Raw genomic sequence first — 22765 nt, forward strand, 5'->3', positions numbered from 1 at the left:
TAAACCAAGATGTTGTTATCAGCTTCTTTTATTATGTTTGTGAGGACTTTAAAATAAATAGCCCTTACATGTATAACCAAACTTTTTACCATTGGTGGGCTCTCACGATTTAGGTGATTTCAGGTTTTATAGGCTATCCTTGAACTTTTAAAAGGTACATTTAAATATATTGGCCTGTAAATAATGAGAAGCCTTCAAATCATTTTATGATGTCTCATTTCATAAAATACACATGCCTCTAACCATAGGGGACTTGGCCTAATGGTTAAAGAGTCAGAGTGGTAACCCATAGTTGTGGGTTCAATTCTAAATACAGGAAGGAAATGACTGAGATGCCCTTACAATGAAATTATGTTTTAATTTTATTGTTTTAGATTAAAAATTAAAAATTAGCCTTTTTCAATTTTAAGAACCACAAAATTAAACTGACTTTAAAAACGGGTTAAAGCAATGTAAAAATATATATGTTGTCATAACTTAAGCATAATTTTTAATAGTGAAATGTCCTAACAGATTATTTTTGAGAAAAGAAAAGAAAGAAAAGAGTCATCACAAACCCTCACACTCTATCCGTGCACTTACACGGGGGCAGGTGAGCATCTCTAAATCCTTAACTCGCGTGAATGTGTTTGTGATTGATAGGTCTGTCCTGTAAGCCCCGCCCTCGTGGGCTGTCCTTGCAGAGCGATTATCCTATATTAACGCCGCCGGTGTAGCCTACTCAGTTCTGAAATACAGAAGAAATACCTTTCCCGAAAGTGTTGCTCAAAACGAACAGCAGAAGACTTTTATAAAAAGCTACTCAGTTTAAAGTTAAAGAGGCGCTTTACAATGAAGTTGGAGGTTTTCTCTGCGAGTCGCCTTGTGGACAAGCCTCTGGACCTGTGCAATGACATGGATGTGAACGTGGCTTCACCGCTGTCCACGGAGGAGGAATTGGGCTCGGATGGAGACTGTTCAGCCAACAGCCCAGGACCAAGTGCCCCCGTTTCGGACGGGAAGGCGAAACCATACACGCGTAGACCCAAACCACCATACTCTTACATCGCGCTCATTGCCATGGCGATACGCGATTCCAACACCGGCCGGCTTACACTTGCTGAAATAAACGAGTACTTAATGACAAAATTCCCGTTTTTTCGGGGCAGCTACACGGGGTGGCGAAACTCTGTAAGGCATAACTTGTCATTAAACGACTGCTTTTTAAAAGTGCTGCGAGATCCCTCGCGCCCGTGGGGGAAAGACAATTATTGGATGTTGAACCCACACAGTGAATACACATTCGCAGACGGTGTTTTCCGCCGGAGGAGGAAGCGCATCAGTAAGAAGAACTTGAGCAACTCGGTATCTCAAGAGCGCGCGCCAGATGACAGCCGGCTCCCAGCGCGCGACCAAAGCTCCAAGTTTTCCAGCTCGTTCGCCATAGACAGCATCCTCAGTAAACCGTTTATGCGGAGGGAGCAATGCACAGAGGACACGTGTTTTGGTAGCAGGCTAATGTTGTCAGCAGCTCCACAGTTTTTGCCAGTCGTTATGGGCTATCCGCCGTCCACGGTGGCTCATGCGCCTCAGAGCGGATTCCAGGTCAGTTCTGAGGTGTCGAATGCCTTTCCAATCTACAGGTGTAATACGGTGGACATTACGAACATCAGTCGAATGCCGGACATATCGAATCCCCTTCCGGGTTTGGCACATTCTCACACTACTACTGTGCAGGAGACTGGATATCACCCCTTCAGAATAGACTCTCTGCTGTCATGAAATGACAAGTGAACATGGCAATTACAGACATTCGCACGCTTAAACGCAATTTCTTTGGTGTTTGACACACCGGTTATGTGCACTTTTCTCTGTTATGGTGTGAAACGGTTTGTGTTTTGGGCTTATGTGCTTTTTGTCGTGACTTTTAAGCCCAGCATGCACAAAAAATACATTACTGCAACGCTGCATGTTTGTTTAAATGTCTTCAATGCCGCTCCAGTGCACAGTGTTTACTGATTCCATTTTCATTTCTTATAAACGATGACATAACCATGTCAATAATTATAGACAGAATGTGTATTTAAATGTAGTTTGCTTCTTTGTAAAACTGTGTTGGGTGTCTGTGTAAATGTGATGGTTTGTTCAGAGCTGTGCTCAGTCAGTTGGACAACATGCTGGTGTTGTGCTTCGTTTCGTCAATAAAAGAAAATATGAGAGAAATAGTCCTCCAAGCATTTTCAATCATTACTCTTCTGAAACCTGCATACTTTGAGTAACATACCTCACTGGTTATTGGACACGTCACTGACTCTTGTCATAAGAGCTCTGTTTGCATAACTAACATGTTTTACAATGATTCTGACTTGCTGAAATTAATTCTGTGCTATAGGCCAACAATAAATGCAAAGGCACATGCAAAGACTGAAACTGAGGAGAGTGGGAGGGGTTGAATTCTGATTGATTTGATGTGGCAACATTTTTGAAATATTAAACAGTTAATTGAAATTAGAGATAATAAAAGTAAGAAAAATGCATTGTCACGACAAATAGAGTAGCATAGGGAATAGAAATCGCGGTCAACCAATAAAGTATAACCATGGCAACCGTACGCCGCTCAATTATCTTCTGTTAGGATCACCATCAAAACAAACATATGCAAAAATAGCCCAATTATTGTCATTATGCATAACTTTATTACTGATTCACATAACACACGGAAAATCACAAAAAGTTCATTTAAATCGATAGGTATAAGGTCCCGAAAATTAAATAGCTGACCCATGCTTGTTGCATTCGCACACTGTTTAGACTCTAAAAAAATGCTGGGTCCAAAATCCAAATTTTGGGTCAAATATGGACAAACCCAAACGTGTGGTTAAAAACTTAATTTGAAAACGTATTCCAAAGGCTGGGTCCGTCCATATTTAAACCAAATTTGGGTTAAAACAACCCAGCATTTTTTAGAGTGTAAATATTTTTTTCATAATGTAAAATTACAGTTTCTCTTCAAATGAAAAATCAACATATAGCCTATGCCTAAGCGTATGTCATTTTAAGCAGCCACACGCGCGCTCAGACAATAAGTCAAATTAAGTTGGAATTAATGGGAATTCTTTTCTTGCCATTTTCTAAGCGTGTAGTTTAATATCGATCCTAGTTCTATATAATTAATATAAAATCCTATAAGCAGTGATTATTCGGTTAAATTATAAACTTGATATATAATAGCCTATATTTGCTGGCTGTTGATAGATAATCTACAATGCTTGCAGATGAATTGACTTTCATTTAATATCACACAAATACGTGTTTAGTAAAACTCTAATCTCAAACCTGCAAGGTATGTGGCAAAAGGATAAATTGATCATATTTAGCCTATATTTAACTAGATTATTCAAAATATAAGCCTAAAGAATTTTATTTTTACATTTAGTCCTATTCATTATTTAATTTTTTTGAAGCCTATTAATTAGATTTTTACACGACACTAATTGTTTTGCTTGTCTCAAACTTGAAAATATTTTGCGCTGTCCGCGGTACTGAAAGAGGGCCATCGCTTTTCTTTCAATTTTAGTCCTCAGTCACGTCATCTCCTTGGGTTGACAGCTCTGTAATTTTCAGGTCAAGGAGTGAGGACCTGTCTTTCTCCACTTATATATTTGGCCTATATTTGTTCCTTACTCCTCAATGAATGAATGTATGAATTGAACGAACGAATTATTAATTAGCCTAATTATAGGCCTAATGAATCATATAATTAATTAATTAACGAATTAAGAGAATTCTTTGTTGTATAAAGCCACAAATCAAACAATCAGCCACCAAAATGATACAATTTGAGAGAAATCGAGACGCATAACGTAATCGTACTTTATTGCAATAATATTAGCTATAAGATTAAGGAACGCTCACAGATCTACTTTGGTTATGTCACTCGCAGGCCTAACTCGCAAATCATGCATTGGTTTCTGCTGGCAAGCTTTAAATTCGCACTATTTTAATGCCTGCCATTTAAGTGCGATGCTGCAACCTGCAGGTGAACTCGCGGAATGACACACACCTGTTAATGTAAAAACCGTTAGCTGAGAATTAAAATCTATCATGACCTGAGCATTTCGGCTACAAGTGAAGCGCTCATTCGTAGGCTATACGTGCAAGCTTTTCACAGCAACAAGTTAAATAAAACTACAGGCCTATGACGCTGTTATACACACACACACACACACACACACACACACAAATCATGTCAATAAGAGCAGATGAAAATATATAGGCTACGGAACACATTACCTACAATATATTTATCTATAATGGTTTCGCTCATGCAGTGCAAGCATCCAAACCAAACGAAAACACGCAAAAAAGAAGCTTTTATCAAACAAGATAAATTGTTTCCAACTTCCCCAAAAAATAAGTTTTCAAAAATCGTGGGATGTATTTTTCAAAACAAGGCGTACAAGGTTTACAAATAAATAAATATAAAACGTGATGAATAAAGCATCAACATAATCATGTTATCAAACAACACTAGTTCAGAAGCACTTCCTGTTTAATTTTTTAACACTACATAAATGTTGGGGTAAAATACTACCAACAGAACATATACAACTGAATCAAAAAGTTAAACAAATATCTTTAAGATGTTTTCTTTACATAAAGAAACCATTTACAAACTGAAACAGGAAGTGTTTCTGGACAAGTGTTGTTTACATGTTGCAAAATGGTCAATAGATTAAAACACATTATTTACTACATATCTCCTTTATCTCTACTTTATCATATATCCTCACTCTACAATTCTAATAATTTAGAGATTGATAACGCTCATTTTCTGTAATTCAGAGGACACTTAACCCTAAAACATTTTAGAGGGAAGCTTAGTACTAGGGATACTTCAAATTGTTTGATAGCCTACTTCACATTATAAGCACAAAATCGTCTCAGATCAAAGATTGACTGGACCCTTTGATGCGTATTCGTTTGACAAAGAATACGTCATAAATCTTGTTTACAGAGGCTCAATTAGGTCGGTAATGAAAATAGTTCAGTGAGTGTATTTGCACAAGGGAGCACGATGCTTTCTTACGCACATACACTCTTAGCGATGGCCTGTGTTCAAAGTCTCGTGCATGCAGAGCTCGGTTTCCTCCAGAGCAGCCGTGGGTATCCGGGACTCGGCGGGGGTCAGGCGCTCAGCGGGCGGGGGGAAACCGCCGAAATACTGCTTATATAGCGCGGGAACATGTTTTTATCCACATCCTCACGGTAAGCCTAAACTAGGACATTGTTGATTCGCTTTGTTCAAAAGAAAACTTAAAAGAGTTGGGTGATTAAAAAGGGAGGGGAGAAAAGGAGCACGAGAGATCATATCCGTGCTATTTAAGTGCTGTTTTTGTGTCTTTATCATCATTTTTTTAATAAAAAAAAACGGAAAATGACAATATGAATATAATTCAGTAATAGGCCTATATGATTTTAAACATTTGTATGCTAGCTACTAAAATGCTACCCACTTTAAAAAACGGGGGCATTTAACAATTCGATTACATTGCATGTAAATCGCTATTTGCTCTAGCTACTTCTTTGCTCACATATAGAATTAAGTTTTTTCTCACAAAACAAATATAGGCCTATTACATTTACTACAATTTTATATTCATTAGAAATTTACGTTTGTATAAATAAATCAATATTTATATAGGCCTACTGGTCGAAGACTGTGACCCTTCTTTGCTGGCGGAAGCTGTCGACGTCCAAATGGCTAATTGGCTTTTTCTTTTGTTAATGAACGCTGGACTCGAGGGATATGCTGTGGCCCCGGGCCCGTAAGCTGATACTGGAGCGCTGTGTGTGGTATCCAAAGCTCTCAACAGAGACGGCCTGCTTCCACTCGAGCCAAAGTCATTCCCATCTTCTCTCACCCGACTCTCACTGATCACTGTCTCCTCATTTGATGAAATGATTTGTTTATTTTAGTCCTGGTACGTTATGAAGGCCCCTAAAGCTCATTTAGATTTTGATCGTATTGACAGTCCTACAAGGCCATTAGATGAATCCATCCAATTTGTCGCAAATGCAAATTCCAGAAAGTTGAAAACATTAGCATTGACATTGCTTTCACTCACTTGATAAGCTATAGGCCTATACTCTTTATTATATATGTGTAGGTCTATATATATAGAGATTTATCGTATATTCTATTATACCCCAGTTATGCAACACTGACTGACTCATTGCGGGGTAAATGACCAAAACACGTTTTATAAATAAGCCAGAAGAATAATCATGCTCAAGCCAGAAAGATGATAATGATGGTGATGAGAGACGCGAAGTTTGTTGTCGTATATAGTGATAAATTGAAGGTCAGTTGATTTTGGTGGACAGTGTGCATGGGGCTCTGGAAAGAGAGAGAGGGAGAGGGAGAGAGAGAGAGAGAGAGAGAGAGAGAGAGAGAGAGAGAGAGAGAGAGAGAGAGAGAGAGAGAGAGAGAGAGAGTTGAGTCTGTTGGAGTCTCGGGGTTTAAGGGGGTGGTTGAGGCGAGGAAGGAGGAGCAATTTGAGTGGAGAAAGCCGGAGAGAGTTATTGAGTGATTGGCTGTCGGGTTTTGTTTAGTTGAGGCGCTACACGAACTCAAGACTTTCCATTTCGTTCTCAAAAAGGGATTACAGCCACCCGGATCAGCGCGGAGACAGTGGCAGTAAAAGACCCACAGTAAAACGTTGATAAAGACGACGAATGTGCGTATTTCTTGGATATTTTCTCTCACAAACAGGAGGATTTTGTTCACAACTTTTAACGCCAGGAAAAGTTTATTTGCATAGAATGCTTGATTAAATAAGCATACGTTTTCGGTTATTTTCTTGAACTTCATTGGTTTTTGAACATCTCAATATTTTGGAGTTTTGCTTTACCTCTTTCTTCTGCCAACGTCAACGTCTGTCAACGAGTTGTGATCGTACGTCAGAGCGGGACAGATGACGACTGAGAGCTCCCACGGACCACTGCAGTCAACGCCCCCGATGAGGACCAGTCCAGCGTCCAGCGCGCTGCATCCAGGACTGATGAACTCCACAGGTAGCATGGAGGACCATGACGCCGTGCCCAAAAACAAAAAGACTAATTCAGGACTGCGACGCCCGGAGAAACCGCCCTACTCTTATATTGCGCTAATTGTCATGGCAATTCAGAGTGCACCGACAAAGCGACTCACACTCAGTGAGATTTACCAGTTCTTACAAACACGCTTCCCTTTTTTCCGAGGCTCTTATCAGGGCTGGAAAAACTCTGTTCGGCACAACTTGTCTCTGAACGAGTGCTTCATCAAACTACCAAAAGGCCTTGGGCGGCCGGGTAAAGGACATTACTGGACCATAGACCCCACTAGTGAGTTTATGTTCGAGGAAGGGTCATTTCGACGAAGACCGCGAGGGTTTAGGAGAAAATGTCAAGCTATGAAACCAATGTACCGAATGATGAACGGCCTTGGGTTCGGTTCCGCCATTTTACCTCAGAGCTTCGATTACCAAACTCCCACCGGCGCACTTGCGTGCCATAGCAGTGGCTATAACCTGGATATGTCTGGTAATGGTTACGAGTCAATGAGCAGCGGGCACCACGGTCACATGTCCCCCAGCTCCAGACATGGCTATATGGCTAGCTGTCCAGTGCCTGGGAACGGAGAATATGGTGCGGAGAGCAACACCAGCCCAGTTCCGTCCTCTACTGCAATAGCGGGCGCGCTTGAGGGTCACTCGTCGTATTCAGAGAGCACGGCACTATGGGCTTCTTCAAATGCTCCATACCTAAAACAGCCGTCTACTGTCGCAAGCAGTTCTCCGTCCACAGGGCAGCATCCCGGGATATTCACCTACTCCCTGGAGCAGGGTTATATGCAGCAAAGTGCGAGAGACAACACAGACATGTCAGGTAACGGCAAGGAATCTCGGAAACATTTAGATGGCACCATTTTTTATTTATTGGGTAGGCCTAACTGTGTCTTTGTTAGACGTTACCATTTTTATAAATTGTGTATAATAAGGCTACACGCAGCTTATGCAAATAACACAAAACCAAACAGTAATACTTCAACCCTAGCAAGTTACATTGTGTTAATGTTACTCAATATTCAATGTAGTATAATTACACTGTAACAAGGACATTTTAAAATAAAATATAGCCTAACACTTTGAAACGTCTTTATTTATTAGGCCTATTCTGTTGCCAAAATCAAAATCACGATAAAGAAAAATAAAGATATCTCAGAATGCCAAAAGGCAAAATGATTTACTTAAAAATATTACTATAAAGTGTACAAAATGTTTTGAGTAAGCTGTTGAACTCATCTATGCTCTGTGTAGGCTTATGGCTCAAATGACATCTTTTGCAAGATTGTTTTTACGTCCGTTATGTGTGGGGTAGCAAAAATACGTTTATTTAAACGTTTATAAAAAGGTAAATAAGTTTATAATTGTTGTTGTTGCTGTTATTATATTAAAATCTAGGGTTCAAGAATCATTGTTTTTGTCAATATAGCCTATTTAGGAAGAAAAATGTGTGAAGCTCATGAAAGACAGTTTATTAATTTACATTTTTTTAAAATAAATAAACATCATTAGAAAAACATCATTAGAAAACTAATTTAAAATAAATTGGTTTTAATTACAAATCATTAAATGCAGATATGGAACATTTTACTCTAAATGTGGGGGTAAAAGCTCTACTCATATGACCTAATAAATGTAACTGAACCCAATTTAATATTAATCATGTGTATATTTATCTCATTGTGCATATTATCTGTCCCCAGTGGGACTATCGCGCTATCCGACACATTCTTCCCCAGTCGGAGAACGGAAGGACTTCATGTTGAATTTTAACGGAATTACGTCTTTCCATCCTTCTGCTGGTGGATATTATCATCACCATCATCATCATCATCACCACCAGAGTGTGAATCAAGACGTCAAACCTTGCGTGATGTAGTGCGCTATTTGCCGAGCAAGTTGCACAAAGATAAGCACTTGGATAACTGTGTGAGGTAAATAAAATTAATGAAGGATTAATTATTTTGCACTCATAAAGCGATTGGAAATAGGCTAGGCCTGTTTTCCAAAACCAGATCCTGGCAGCAAGCGCATAGAAACAGTTAAACTCATGAAGTCATGGACGGGCCATTTTATGTGTTGTGGTTACATTTCAATAGACGTTGAATTAAGCACATTTAAATATATATTTCAATTAATCTGTACAGTACAATGTGATGTGTGGAAGTTAGAAATAAAACATTTCAAGGAAAGCAGTGTGTTTTTTGCCTGCCCTACCTACCTATCTATCTATCTATCTATCTATCTATCTATCTATCTATCTATCTATCTATCTATCTATCTATCTATCTATCTATCTATCTATCTATCTATCTATCTATCTATGATTTACAGTACTGCAAATTTGATGTGCTTTGGGGAAATTATTATGGCCAGGTATCACAACGTTAACGTCTGTATAGTATCTTATGGTTTTGAGTCAAAGTATAAGGGTTTTTCTTTATTTAATGTTTAATTATTTAATGTTGTTTAAACAAAAACATCAACAGAATAATTGTGAAGTCCTCCAAACTTATTCCTCTATCATCATTTTGCAATAGCGGTTGTGTGAACAAGCTAAATAACGAGTCCGCTATAATAGCTAGCCTATAGCCTATTTTTAACCAAAGGTTATGTTTTTCACATTTTACATTTTTACTAGATAAAAAATTTGCTAAATAAAAAATATATATATGACTTTATCATGTGTAGTAGGCTATAGTAGGCCTGATGTAAAATGTTTATAAAAATAAGAAAATGAAATTAAGGCATTGTGTAAAACGGTAATTGCACCACTTTTGAATTAGGTTTCATTTGTTGTTAACATTATAGGCTAGTTAACTTAAAAATGATCAATAGCCTACTTCTACAATAATTAATGGTAACCTTAACATTTACTAATACATTTTTAAATCAAAAGTTGTATCTAAAGTTAACGCACTGCAAACAAATATGAACATTTTTATCAACTAGCCTAACATTAACAAAGGTTAATTCTGCAAGAATGGGCTATAGCCTATTAGTTTACGTAAATTAATGTATTAACTAATGTTAAACATCGAGACCATAGTCTTTGTAAAGCGCTATCATAATAATTTAAAATAGCTTATAATTATAAATACGACACATGTAGGCTATTAACTATTTTTGTGAAACTGATTTGTAGTTTTTGGTTTTAACTGTCTCACTGTTTAAATAGGCTTTATTAATTTCTATTTTTTTTATTAACATTGCTTGGGCAATATGATAAATTACTTTACGGTGTTATTCGAATAAAATTCGGTTTTGATAAAACATTGTAATTGTAATTTTTCTCCGCAGCAAGGCAACAGACATATTTTGCATTTCCAATTTCATTTAGGCCTTCAGCAATGGCCCAATGAAGGTGGCGAACGAATGCAAATGGATAACGATGATAATACTGAACAAAATCAGTTTTTTCTTGACCTTCAAAAGCAAAAGGACACGGGTATTACCGTGAGAATTTTAAAAAACAAGTTCAACTCATTTCAGATGGTTGGTTCGGTTGTCTGTTGGTGGCGCATCAGTCGAAGCCTTTGCACGGTCTTTCACCGCCATCTATCGGTGATTAGATGAAGCGACCTGTGAATAGCTTTGACTGTCAGTGTTCCTGCATGGTTGTAGTAACAAAGCGGCATGCTGCACTGAGCGAATATTTGGAGAGGATAACAATGGACATAGCTAAACACTGATAATACTCACAGCTTCATTCATCCACATCAATCGCACATGTATTCAAAACACAGTTATCATCCAAGAAAATACAAAGCATCATTATTAAGCATAAACTGAGACAATTAAAATCACGACAATGTAAATAGAAAAAAAAAAAAATCACAAGAGCATGACAATTTTGACAATTACAAATCAAAGCTTGGGATAACTAGGGGTTAAATGAGATCTGGAGTGCATATTTCATCATAAAAAAACAAGAAATTTTACAAAATAGATTGGAGCCTATATTCAATCAATATTGTAGCCTATATTATAAATTATGAAATAAGATGTAATTGGATGGGATAGTGTGATGGGACCACTCAGCGAAATGGAAATGCACTGATACATTATATCTTTAGGCCTAGATGAACTGAAGAGTGGCTTAATATTCTGTCAGAGATGAACTGAAGAGTGGCTTAATATTCTGTCAGAAAGAGCACATTCAGGTGGCACTTGATTGCTGAATTCATTTTGTCTAGCAGTTTCATGCTCTCTTATACATGCATGAAAACTGTGCACCAGATGTGTTTCTGTACAGAGCAAAGAGTTTGTTGCTGATTGATTGTTAAACAAAGACACATTTAAAGTATGTCTTTCTGAACATTTTGTAAATTACATGCTTTCCATAATACAATCAAAATTAAATTCAACAAATCACCTTTCAGTGTTTTTGCCAGCTCAGATCCAAAATAAAAAATATATATAAACAATTAAATTAAAACAAACATTTTTTTTATTGGACATTTTAAGATGCCTTTTGTTTTTCACTAAGATGTGTTTTATGAACTAATAATGTACGCAGAACTTTGTATCTAATCTACAACAGATTCAGAGGACATCTACAAGAATTTCTGACGTGCATGATCTGGGATGAGAATGACTTTCATTAAAGAGACGACTTGCAGCATTGGTCAGCGCATGTGTTTTAGCTCTTGCATATTTGGTTCAAAGGCTTCATATGAGACGGAATCTGGTCTTGTGGTGGAGGATGGTGAGCTGAACAAAAAGCTAAAATGATGAAAAACCAGCAATGTATTTATTACCATATACAAAAAAAAATTTAGGCCTAGCCTACAAGTCACATATTTTTTGTGCGAGTTCAGACTAAGAAATCAACATTATTATAATATTATATATCATGGCATTGTCAGATTTAAAATGTCAAAATAATGCTTAAGTAAAATTGAAAGCAAATAAAAAAACATTCCTTTTTTCGTGTGTCCTTTTAATTTAAATAATAACTATGTCTTCGGTAATAGAGGCGTGTAAGGGGTCCCCCTACCGGACAGAGCCGTTATCTCTATTTCTTTTTTTAATTTATTTTTTCTATGTGAATCAAATTAAATGTAGCCTATGTATTAGCCTATTATTGATAGCCTATCTGATTCGGCCTATTTTTTAAAAGATAGTTGTCATGAGCAATGCACTCTTAATGAGTGGGCCATAAGCTGGGATAGGCCTAATCAATGCTTGTGATAGTGTTTTAGTGGGAAGGAAACAAAAAAGCCTTCAAGATTTTATAATGAATGATTTCTGATTACTGTTTTAAAACGCAATGTCTCTATAGTAAACGAAGAAAAAAATTAACAATATTATTTTTTTTCCAAATAAGTAGGCCTAGTCTATCCTAGCAATAGGCTAGCATATTAAACATTTTAAGCCAACAAAATAAACATAGGCCTACACACATTTCCGCTTTTGGCGTAAGCGCGTGTTCACGTTCAGTCGGTGGGACACCATATTCTATGTGTTAAACCTTGTTTTCTTCTTTCTGGGAACAGTAGTTATGCGTAACTCAAAGGTATTTTTACCTGTCAAGCTTGCTCGTGTTCACACGCTTTGTTTTCTTGGCCCAGTTGCAACTTCCGGATTTCCATATGGACTGCACGACAGTAAAAGAGCAAAAGTATTGACAACGGCATCAAAGGCTCTTTGTTAAACACATCGAACTGTCACAGAGATCGGACATCTTATATCCAGGGAGAAGTTCTGTCCGCCTAATTCTCTTTAACTCTCGTTTAAACTTGACAAAGACTGTTGGCAACTGCTGTGACAAGCTCACGAGGGCCTTGATTCATACACCTCACGCTAAAGAATAATGCTGCTTCTATGCAGCTGGCGATGGAACATTCCTTTCAGTAAATTAGCTGATTGCATCCCTAACCCATTGGCTGTAGTTAACCGCACTGTTTGAAGAAGTTAGTGTGTGGTCTTGCCTGTTCGCGTGCAGCCTGACATCTGTGGACCAGTGCAGCGTCCTATTCTTCAAACGCAAAAGGAGCACCAGAGATTCATTCCTTATTGAATGCTTCATTTGGCACCATTATGCAAACTGCTGACCTTATGAATGGACCATGAAATTAATATTCACATTATATACACACCATTCGTACCATTTAAGTTAAAACATAGCCTTGTAATTTACATGTTTAACTAGGCTACACCTTATATATATAAATGGGTATGAACTAGGCTACATGGAATAGCCTATTAGTAGGCCTACAAAGGTTATACGTGAATTGGGTAATTTTCAAAAAAAAAAAAAAAAAAAAAAATTAGATAGGCACCATGAAACTACCTCAGTTGATTACTTACACAAGTAGGCTATATAAAAATGTATTATAAGTTTTTGAAATTTGTATGTTCAATTATGCAAATTGGGCATTATCTCATTAAATATGTGTAAGTTGGCATACATTTTCAGTAGATTAGATCTGAACATGTGATAAAGCCAGGTGTAAAGTTATTTTTTCATTTTGTTTAGACACAGTCGTTGAGCGTAGGAGGCTACATCGATTGGAATGTGGGATAGAATTAGTAGGCTACACTACACCCATAGCATGTTGAAATTGATACAATGTTGAGTCAGTGTTGATGCATCAACGCTAATTGCATTGAATTAATGTTAAAAAGTGATGTTGCTTTAGTATCACTCTTGCACCCTGAGTTAATGGTGAAGCAATGTTAAGATTTCAACCAAAAATCAACAGTAATAGTATTGATTCAACATTACAATGATATTTTATCAACATCACTTTTGCACCCTCAGTTAATGTTGGATCAATGGTAAATAAAAAAAAAATCAATGGTAATGCAATTGAATCAACATTACACCATGACTGATTCTACGTCACTGATGCTGAATCAGTATTGAAATTAACAAAAAATAATCATTGTTGAATCAACGTTACACAATGATGTTGAATCTAAATCACTGGTGTTGAATTAACACTGAAATTAACAAAAATAATCTTTGGTAATATGGTTTGATCGATGTTACAATGTGAAGTTGATTCTAAATACATTTTTTGAAACACTGAAAATTCAACTGAAAAGGAATGTCAAACAATGTTGCCATCTGACCAAGTTAATGTTGAAACAACATTGCTATTTCAACTACACCTCAAGGTACATCAACAAATTCCTGGCCATTTCAAAGTTTGGCAAAAACATTTTAAAATATAAATGACACCGTTCCAGCAGTTGAGTCAATTTATTTTATCCAATCGATCAATGACAAAATATGTTAAAAGATTATTCTTTAAAGAAAGGGGGAGAAATAGGACAAAAGCATTTCAACCTTTAAAAATAAAATTGGCTTCAGAAGTATTTTTTAAAGGGATAATTCACCATGAAATGAAAATTATGTCATCATTTACTCACGCTCAAGTTGTTCCAACCCTCTATGAGTTTCTTTCTTTAACACAAAATAAGATATTTTAAAGAATGCTGGTAACCAGAAACTTAAAGTTTGGAAAAACATTGTAGTTTGAAAACGAATTTTTCACTAATTGAGAAACACCCACTGGTGTTCTGAAAGATCTTGTACTCACCAACTACAAATCACTGTTAGTTAGTTCAATGTCACTGTCTCCACCCTTGTGTGCTGTTGGCTTTCATCAAAATTTCAATGCTGATTCAATGCACTTAAAACTTTGAAATGTCATTCTCAACCAAAATGATGGTTTGGATCAAAACTCAACATTGTATCAATGTCACCATGCTATCTGGGTAACGTCCACTATATGGTCACCAAAACAAATGGCTGTTAAATAACGGCCTAATTTTTGCGGGTTGGTTGAGATCCTCATTGCGGAACATGAAATCCACGGGGAGGAGTCAGATCCAGATCCAACTCCTCCCACCTTACATACACCTAAACCTACCCAACTCCACCCCCTGATCCCTAAACCCAGCCCTAATCCTACCCATCTCCACCCCTTGGATCTTGATCCGACTCCTCCCCGTGGATCTCATGTGCTGCATGGATCTCATGAGGTGCTACTGGGTTGGTTGGGGTGGGGTTGGCAGGTTGTGGAAATGGTGAAAGGATAAAGTGACAATAGTCATCGTGTGATAAGGAAAATATAGGCCTATACTACTTGTAAAACTGGTGGCTATCTGGGAAACACTCTCTAACAGCAGTCAAGTTGTCATTGTTTGTTGTTGTTGTAACATTAAAACAGGAGATCATGACTTTGTGCTCAAAGTGACGCTCGACGCTTCAGTGTTTTCCTCTGTGTGTGTGGGTAAACGAAACGTTCGGAAGATGTTGTAGCAGAATCCCGTGCGTGAACAATTCCAGGATATGCTTTTTTTGTCATTGGTTGTTGCATTAAATCTTACCCAGATACAATAGTGCTCTTTTCTGATTGGCTATTGTGAAGCCCCTTTCTTTTCTTTCTTTTTTTTTTTTTTTTTTTTTTTTTTTGATTAGGCAGACTGAACTTCCAGAGACGTGCTTGATTCCTGACGGTTCCATATAGTGTGAGCGGTGCGGATAGATAATTTTGGGCACTGCAGCAAGCATATTTTATATTCATAATCATATAAATATATTATAATTTTTTTTGTCTGCGTGAGAAATACAATGAGTGGCGGGAGTGCATGATAAAAGACCGAAATGAGTGACAGTCACTCTCAATACGTGACACTGGGAGCCCTGCATCTTTTACAGTCTATGGTCGACAACCTAGTGTAATATGTGCGTTGAAATTAAATGCACGTGCACACGCAGTAGGCTAATGTGGATGTGGCGGTAGATCGTGCATAATCAAACAAAAAAAATTAAATACTTTATATATTTAAAAAATATTTCAACAAAACATTCAGGGAGTTTAGAACGTTCTAATGAACGGATATAGCCTACCCCTGCCCAGGCCTAGGCTAGAAATACGTTTGAGAATGAATCGCTGGTTCTATGGTTAATCCGCCTATAGGCATATGCCAGGCAGTGTATGGCTGTTATTAGAAAACAAATAAGCCAAAATGGGTGTTTGTTCAAAATGGCCACAAGGGGGCGACCAAAGACAGAAACACATTTAGCAGGTGAATTTGGCCAACCTACAACAGACGCGCTTCTCATTTTGCTTGTTGCTTCTCATTTCATTTAATTGAATTGGCCCAATTCATCGGTTTCGGAATTAGCTAAAATAACAGGAATTAATGCAAGAAAAGGAAGAGTAACTTCAAAGTGAAAAACATGACCCAGGGAATTGTAATTTTGACCGAGTAATCTTGATAACATTAAGCCTGCTCCAAGAATTAAAAAAATAATAATAATAATAATAATAAAAAAAAACAAAAAAAAAACTTTTAAACCAGTTAGTCTAATTGATTTTTTGACGGTAAAAAAAAAAACTAAATGAATGATGCTTTGACTTTTTTTTAATGTCAAAAAAGTAAAGTCATTAAACAAACAGCATGTAAAATCAAAAATGAAATAAAAAAATAATAAAAACGCTTCTTTGTATGTTATTTTAATTAGTAGCCTATTGGCTAGGCTAATATAAACATGTAATAGTCTAATTATTAGCCTAGGCTACTCAATGTTTTATCTGGCTGTTTTATTTCTTTATATTGCTGTTATTGTTGTCAATGATAATAATGAATTGATAATTATGTTTTATTATCATTTAATATTTTATTATAATAGCCGATTTACATTTTCACTATTTTGCCAAAGAGAATGACATTTTTTTCTTTCCTTCTGTTTCTATTCTGTCTTGTCTATTTTTCTGCAAGAGCACAAACTTTTTTTAATATGCCAAATAAATACTTTACAACCCAAAAGCATGTTACACAGTCAAGTTGAACAAATCACTACCCGTTGTCATTAAGGCTATCAACAATGCCACTTTTAAATCCCTTCTTTTTTTGAAAAGAATAAAGAAAAATGTCACAAGACTTCTCAGTGGAAACGTGAAGTTTTTAGTAACTGTGACGACATGTTTTAGCATTCAAAGTAAATGAAAGCAATGAAGTGTGAGTAAACGCACTGACAAAAAATAACTGTAAAGCACTGCTGGCTTTTCGTCGAGCTACTACCAAAAGACACCTTTTGGCCTACTTTTGCTTTGCTCCCATGCAGTAGTAGCCTACATTTGTTTCTGAAAAACAAACATCGCTTTACTATACCCCATCCAGCGCATCTATTAGCCTAGTGCCAAATGATTTAAATGAATACATGGACGAAAACAGGGAGTCATTCAGGGCTGCAACCCTGAAAAAAAAAAAAAACATAAAACACACACACACACACACACACACACACACACACACACACACACACACACACACACACAAACGAGGCATCTTTGGGAATATTGTATATCTGTTTAGTCCCGTGCAGCCTATTGAATAGCCTATATATGTAGGCTATTGACCATATAGTTTTATACAAAATATGTAATTTTATAAGAAATGAGCCATTCTGTTTATTTCACGTGAAAAAGTAGCCTAGGATAGGCTATGAGAATTTTCGCGTTTTTTGTCAACATTTCAACTCTTTCCGTCTGTTTGCGTCTCCCTTATCCTTAACTCAAGGGTAGACTATGCCTATGCCCAGCAAAAGGTCTTCGGGTACAGTCTTTCCACAAACAGCTCTCGAGCGCTTATTGGTCGTGAGATGAGTTCTGGGAGGAGCGCTCAGAGCAGCCAAAAGGCAGAATTGGTAATTCGGTGAAAAAGTCCCCGTGAAGTGACGGATGCGGGAAGTTCACAGGTTTTCCCTATTCACTGACTTCTCCTCGTACGACATTTGCTTCTCATTCGCCTGCACAGGGACCTGAAAATCAGACTGGGAAGAAACTTTGGATGAAAGTTTTGAGACAAGAGACTGAAGGAAAAGGTTGACTTTGGAATGCTTTGAATGTTTTTCTCGTAGTGAATTAAGACGTCTACCGAGTTTTTTTTTTTTTTTTACCTTATTTTTCTCTGTTCGTCCGCAGCAGGAGAGCGTTGGAAAGAGGGGTACGATGCAGGCGCGCTACCCCGTGTCAAGCCAAAGCCCTCTAGGCGTAGTGCCTTATATCACCGGAGATCAAGGCTTTTATCGAGCCGCGGCCGGAGGTGGATATACCGGTATGCCTGCGCCTATGAGCATGTACTCTCACGCAGCGCACGAGCAGTACCCCGGTGGAATGGCCCGCGCATATGGGCCGTACGCCCCTGCACAGCAGCCCAAGGATATGGTGAAACCGCCATATAGCTACATCGCGCTCATCACCATGGCGATCCAAAACTCAGCCGACAAAAAGATCACACTGAATGGAATCTATCAGTTTATCATGGAGCGCTTTCCATTTTACCGGGACAACAAGCAAGGCTGGCAGAACAGCATACGGCATAACCTGTCGCTTAATGAGTGCTTTGTCAAGGTGCCTAGAGATGATAAGAAGCCAGGCAAGGGCAGCTACTGGACACTAGACCCGGACTCATATAACATGTTTGAAAACGGCAGCTTCTTGAGACGGAGGCGCCGCTTCAAGAAGAAGGACGTGCTGAGGGACAGAGAGGATCGGGACCAGCAGGACAAGAACAACCTGGGGCAAGCGTGCGAGCAAGAGGCACAGCAGCCTGTGAAGCTCCGGGATATAAAGACGGAGAACGGGGCCTGCACGCCCCCGCATGACAGCACTCCACCCCTCAGCACCGTGCCCAAAACGGAGAGTCCAGACAGGAGCGGTGGGAGTGCGTGTAGCGGGAGTCCTCATTCGCAAACGCCACAACAGGCCTTTAGTATGGATACAATCATGACAGGACTTCGAGGGTCCCCGCAGCACGCAGCAGAGCTGCCGGCCTCTCGCGCCGCTCTACCAGGCTCAGTGTCTCTGACCTACTCGCCATCCCCACAGCCCGCCCATTACAGTCCACCCTGCGGCCAGCCCGCCACTTATCACTGCAACATGCAAGCGACGAGCCTGTACACAGGGGACCGCGGCCACGGGGATGACACTTTACCGGAATACACAAACACAACAAGCGCCTCCTCTATCTCACACCCCCATCAGAGCTCGAGCCAGGAGAGCCAGCACTTGCAGCAGAACCGACTTGCTCCCTGGTACCTCAATCAGTCCGGAGAGCTGGGACACCTGAGCGCGAGCTATCCCGGCCAGCAGCAGAACTTTCACGCGGTGCGCGAGATGTTCGAGACGCAGCGGATAGCGCTGAACAGCTCTCCGGTGACCGGAAGCAATAGCTGTCAAATGGCTTTCCCGTCCAGTCAGCCACTCTATCGAGCTCCCGGAGCCTTTGTATACGACTGCAGCAAGTTCTGACCAAAGGTTTTATGAATTTCAAAATTGTTTTAATATATATATTCGTGTTATTTTCCATGTGTTTGTAATTTAAGGAAGCTTTTAGGACTGTGAACTCGGGCTGAGTTTGTGTTGGTAAGTAGGAGAATTCCGCTGCACATAAACATTCTTTCCCTGCTCGTCCATCAAGAAGGGATTAAAAGAAAATGTGTTAATTTATTTCATGTATAAGGTCAGGTGGACCAACTTTTCAAGGAAATGTATTTATAATCAATTCAGTAGGCTATAGAAAGGTAACGAGTGTACAACTAAGTTACATTTTTTTTCGTATACTTTTTTGAAAATATCTTACTTTTTGTTTAATAAATGGACGTCTTGTTGGAGTTAAACTCTCGAGTGATTTATCGATTTGTAATGCCTGTTGAATCCATTGTTTACTCAAATGACTGTCAAAGCGTGTTATTGAGAGACCACCAAAAGCACGGAATATTTTTAAAACGTTGTTTAAACGTTTGTCAATTTTCCTATTTTCCTCCTAAAAATATTTCTTAGTTAGACATTCTTTTGACAGGAGGTGGGTGGGGGATGGGGGGTCAAAGGTTTAAAAACATCTGGAAATTATTCTGTCTTACGCGTGCAAGGAATCCTTAAATTGAACTTAAATTAAATTTTCGAAACATTAAAAAATGCCTTTACTAACATAAAAACAAAAAAAAAACTAAATATGAATTATTATTATAGTTTAGTAAAAAATAAATTCAGTGCTATAGCTAATGTCAAAGTAAATCAAAAGAATAATCTAGCACTTTGACAGTTTCTTGTCCCTCACAGCGATCATTTTTATAATTTGAAACGTTCTTTATGTAATTTATTTCTAAACTAATACTTTCGAGAAAATAAGAAGATTTCTTGGATATGAATAGGTTTTTATTTGTAAGCTTTAATAGGCCTATGTTAAAAGTTGAGTTTTTTAGCTACTGAGATACAATTTTCAGTCTTTTTTATTTTATGCCGTTTTGTTTAGCTCCAGTGTTGGCACATTGGAGTCAAATGCACTTTTGCAATCTTGTCTTCGACAGAAGTTTTCATTTGTAAACACATAATAGATTAAAAAGCAGATAAATAGCAGATGAAAGAATTGCTGTAGGCCAGACACGTTGAGCCAGCCATGTAAAATATGGGCTTGATAAATTAAACGATTAATTCAGCAAAAACCTCCAAAACAAACAAAAGCGAGTCTGTGCTTTGTTGATGTTATCTACTATTATTATTTTTTCTTTTTTTCTTTTTTACATATTATAGACCTAAGTGTAAAACAAGGCTAGATACAAATTATTGGCATATAGGTTACGCTACACAATCCAAACAACGGATTAGGTTTTTATCATTTTTTAATGTATAGCCTATTAAGAAATAAGATTGATGATTTGTTGTCTTGCAACAGTGCACGTTTGTATTTATGTGCTAAGGTGTTTTTGTGATTACGGTATGATTTAATAAGGTGTGTATGTCAGTGCAATTCAAAGTCACGGTTTGATAGGCCTCTAGCCTTAAATCCAGAGAACAACAGAGGAGAAATGAGGAAGAGATGTGGAAAGAAAGAAAGAAAGAAAGAAAGAATACTCTAAAAAAGGCTGGGTTGTTTTAACCCATTTTTGGGTCAAATATGAACAAACCCATCCATTGGATTAAAAATGTAATTTAAAAATGTTACCCAATGGCTGGGATTGTGCATATTTTACCCAAAATTGGGTTAAAACAGCCCAGCATTTTTAGAGTGAAAGAAAGAAAGAAAGAAAGAAAGAAAGAAAGAAAGAAAGAAAGAAAGAAAGAAAGAAAGAAAGAAAGAAAGAAAGAAAGGCTGTGAGCTTTACAGCGTTGTGCGTATAGCACAAGGTCAGCCCGAGGCGATTTGACTTCGCATGAAGGGCTTTAGTGCCAAATGCATTACAGGTGCGCGCGGGCAGTTTTAGGGGCTCGTGCCAGTGAAAAAGTGTCTTTGTTGTGATCAGCTGCGTTTTTTAGGCTTGAGTTGCGCGCAAGGGGAATCTGATACAGAAGAGAGAGCCTTTTGCTATTAACGTAGTATAGCACGCTTTAACCAGATTCAAATTTCATAACATGCCTAAAGAGGTGTGATCGTTTGTGTATTTTTAATCGACGAGTAGCCAATTGCGTGTAATATTTAGCCTATATTAACATTTACTTTTCAATTTGTGTCTCTTTAAGAAGCACAAACTGTCGTTAATTTTCAAGTGCGATTTTGTGAGGTGCTGCTTATTTGTAGCCTACGTTAACAGCTTGTGCTCATAAAAACAGTTATTATTATAAAAATGATATTAACATGTGAAGAGTTCAGATGCAAAAGCCTCTAAATGCCATTTGAAATTTTCTTCTTTAATGATGATTTTTGTCAAACTTGTAGATTTAACTCCAGTAATTTCACTTAAATAACATTTAATAGGTAATTATCAACTATTGCCATTTAAGTGAAATCACTGAACTTAAATATACAAGTTTGACAAAAATCATCATTAAAGAAGAAAATTTCAAATGGCATTTAGAGGCTTTTGCATCTGAACTCTTCATGTAAATAATATAGATAATATTAACAATTATATTAATAACAATTTAAACATAAATAGGCCTAAATAAAAACAATGAAGTATAGCCTGTAAATGCGCAATCCAAACTTCTTTATTAGGCTACTTCTATATTTGATATTTTAATTTATAAATCTATTTATATTCAACACCAATGTAAAACTATAAAAAAGGGTTTGATCAGGCAAACAACAAACTAGCTATGAGGCCTGCACTCAGAGCTAAATTACACACAATGTTGTGAACAGGCTATACTGACATATCATTAAGTTACAGCTATATTAATTAACCCCTTTTCTGATTTATTTTTTCCCTTTTACTAGCCTATTTGAGCTAAATAAAATAAACGCCCATGAGCCATTAGAGGAAACGCTTTGCGCCCAATTAAAAAAAATAAAACGAACTTAAACGATTTTTTTTCTCAATATGCTTGCTAAGAAATTCACGCATATTTAAAAATAATTCAAAACTGTGTAAACAAAAATATAACAATAAAACAAATCAATTGTAGAAAATTGTACTTAAATGTAAAGGGTAGGCTAACCCTCAAGAACAATATTTTGAACAACACTTTAAGAACAATATAATAATTTTCAATTAACTTTTCTAATTCAAAATGTCAAATTTCGAATTCCAAATAGAATTGAAGTAAACATAGGCTATATAATGCCGTGGACTGTGAGAAAGGTCGAGAGGATTATCAAGGCAATCTCAGCATGACGATGAAAAATAAACACTAAAAACACTTACCTAGTTTTTTTTATTTTTTATTTGAATACTTACCTTGAAAGAGTGGATTTAAACAAAATTATTTATTCTGCAT

General features: G+C 37.5%; 3 protein-coding genes across 3 annotated transcripts; all 3 read left to right on the forward strand.

Annotated features, from left to right (window-relative positions):
* The first annotated feature begins 741 nt into the window (after nucleotides 1–741).
* On the forward strand, nucleotides 742–2274 carry foxq1b (forkhead box Q1b). Its single transcript, XM_039691809.2, has one exon. It carries the CDS (start codon nucleotides 832–834, stop codon nucleotides 1759–1761), a length of 930 nt encoding a protein of 309 aa, XP_039547743.1. The 5' UTR covers nucleotides 742–831; the 3' UTR covers nucleotides 1762–2274.
* A 4287-nt stretch (nucleotides 2275–6561) lies between these two features.
* Nucleotides 6562–9268, forward strand: foxf2b (forkhead box F2b). Its single transcript, XM_039691807.2, has 2 exons — nucleotides 6562–7908; nucleotides 8789–9268. The coding sequence occupies exons 1-2, from the start codon at nucleotides 6957–6959 to the stop codon at nucleotides 8962–8964; spliced, it is 1128 nt and encodes a 375-aa protein (XP_039547741.1). The 5' UTR covers nucleotides 6562–6956; the 3' UTR covers nucleotides 8965–9268.
* Nucleotides 9269–17740: 8472 nt separating this feature from the next.
* foxc1b (forkhead box C1b) lies at nucleotides 17741–19728 on the forward strand. Its single transcript, XM_039691814.2, has 2 exons — nucleotides 17741–17931; nucleotides 18032–19728. The coding sequence occupies exon 2, from the start codon at nucleotides 18059–18061 to the stop codon at nucleotides 19358–19360; it is 1302 nt and encodes a 433-aa protein (XP_039547748.1). The 5' UTR covers nucleotides 17741–17931; nucleotides 18032–18058; the 3' UTR covers nucleotides 19361–19728.
* The last annotated feature ends 3037 nt before the right edge of the window (nucleotides 19729–22765 follow it).

This window comes from Pimephales promelas, chromosome 13 (genome assembly GCF_988280905.1).
Source record: "Pimephales promelas chromosome 13, fPimPro1.hap1.1, whole genome shotgun sequence".
Lineage (NCBI taxonomy): Eukaryota > Metazoa > Chordata > Actinopteri > Cypriniformes > Leuciscidae > Pimephales > Pimephales promelas.

Coding starts and splice junctions, on each gene's coding strand:
- foxq1b (XM_039691809.2), top strand. CDS start 832: ATGAAGTTGGAGGTTTTCTCTGCGAGTCGCCTTGTGGACAAGCCTCTG.
- foxf2b (XM_039691807.2), top strand. CDS start 6,957: ATGACGACTGAGAGCTCCCACGGACCACTGCAGTCAACGCCCCCGATG. Junction 7,909..8,788: donor AGACAACACAGACATGTCAG/GTAACGGCAAGG, acceptor ATCTGTCCCCAG/TGGGACTATCGCGCTATCCG.
- foxc1b (XM_039691814.2), top strand. CDS start 18,059: ATGCAGGCGCGCTACCCCGTGTCAAGCCAAAGCCCTCTAGGCGTAGTG.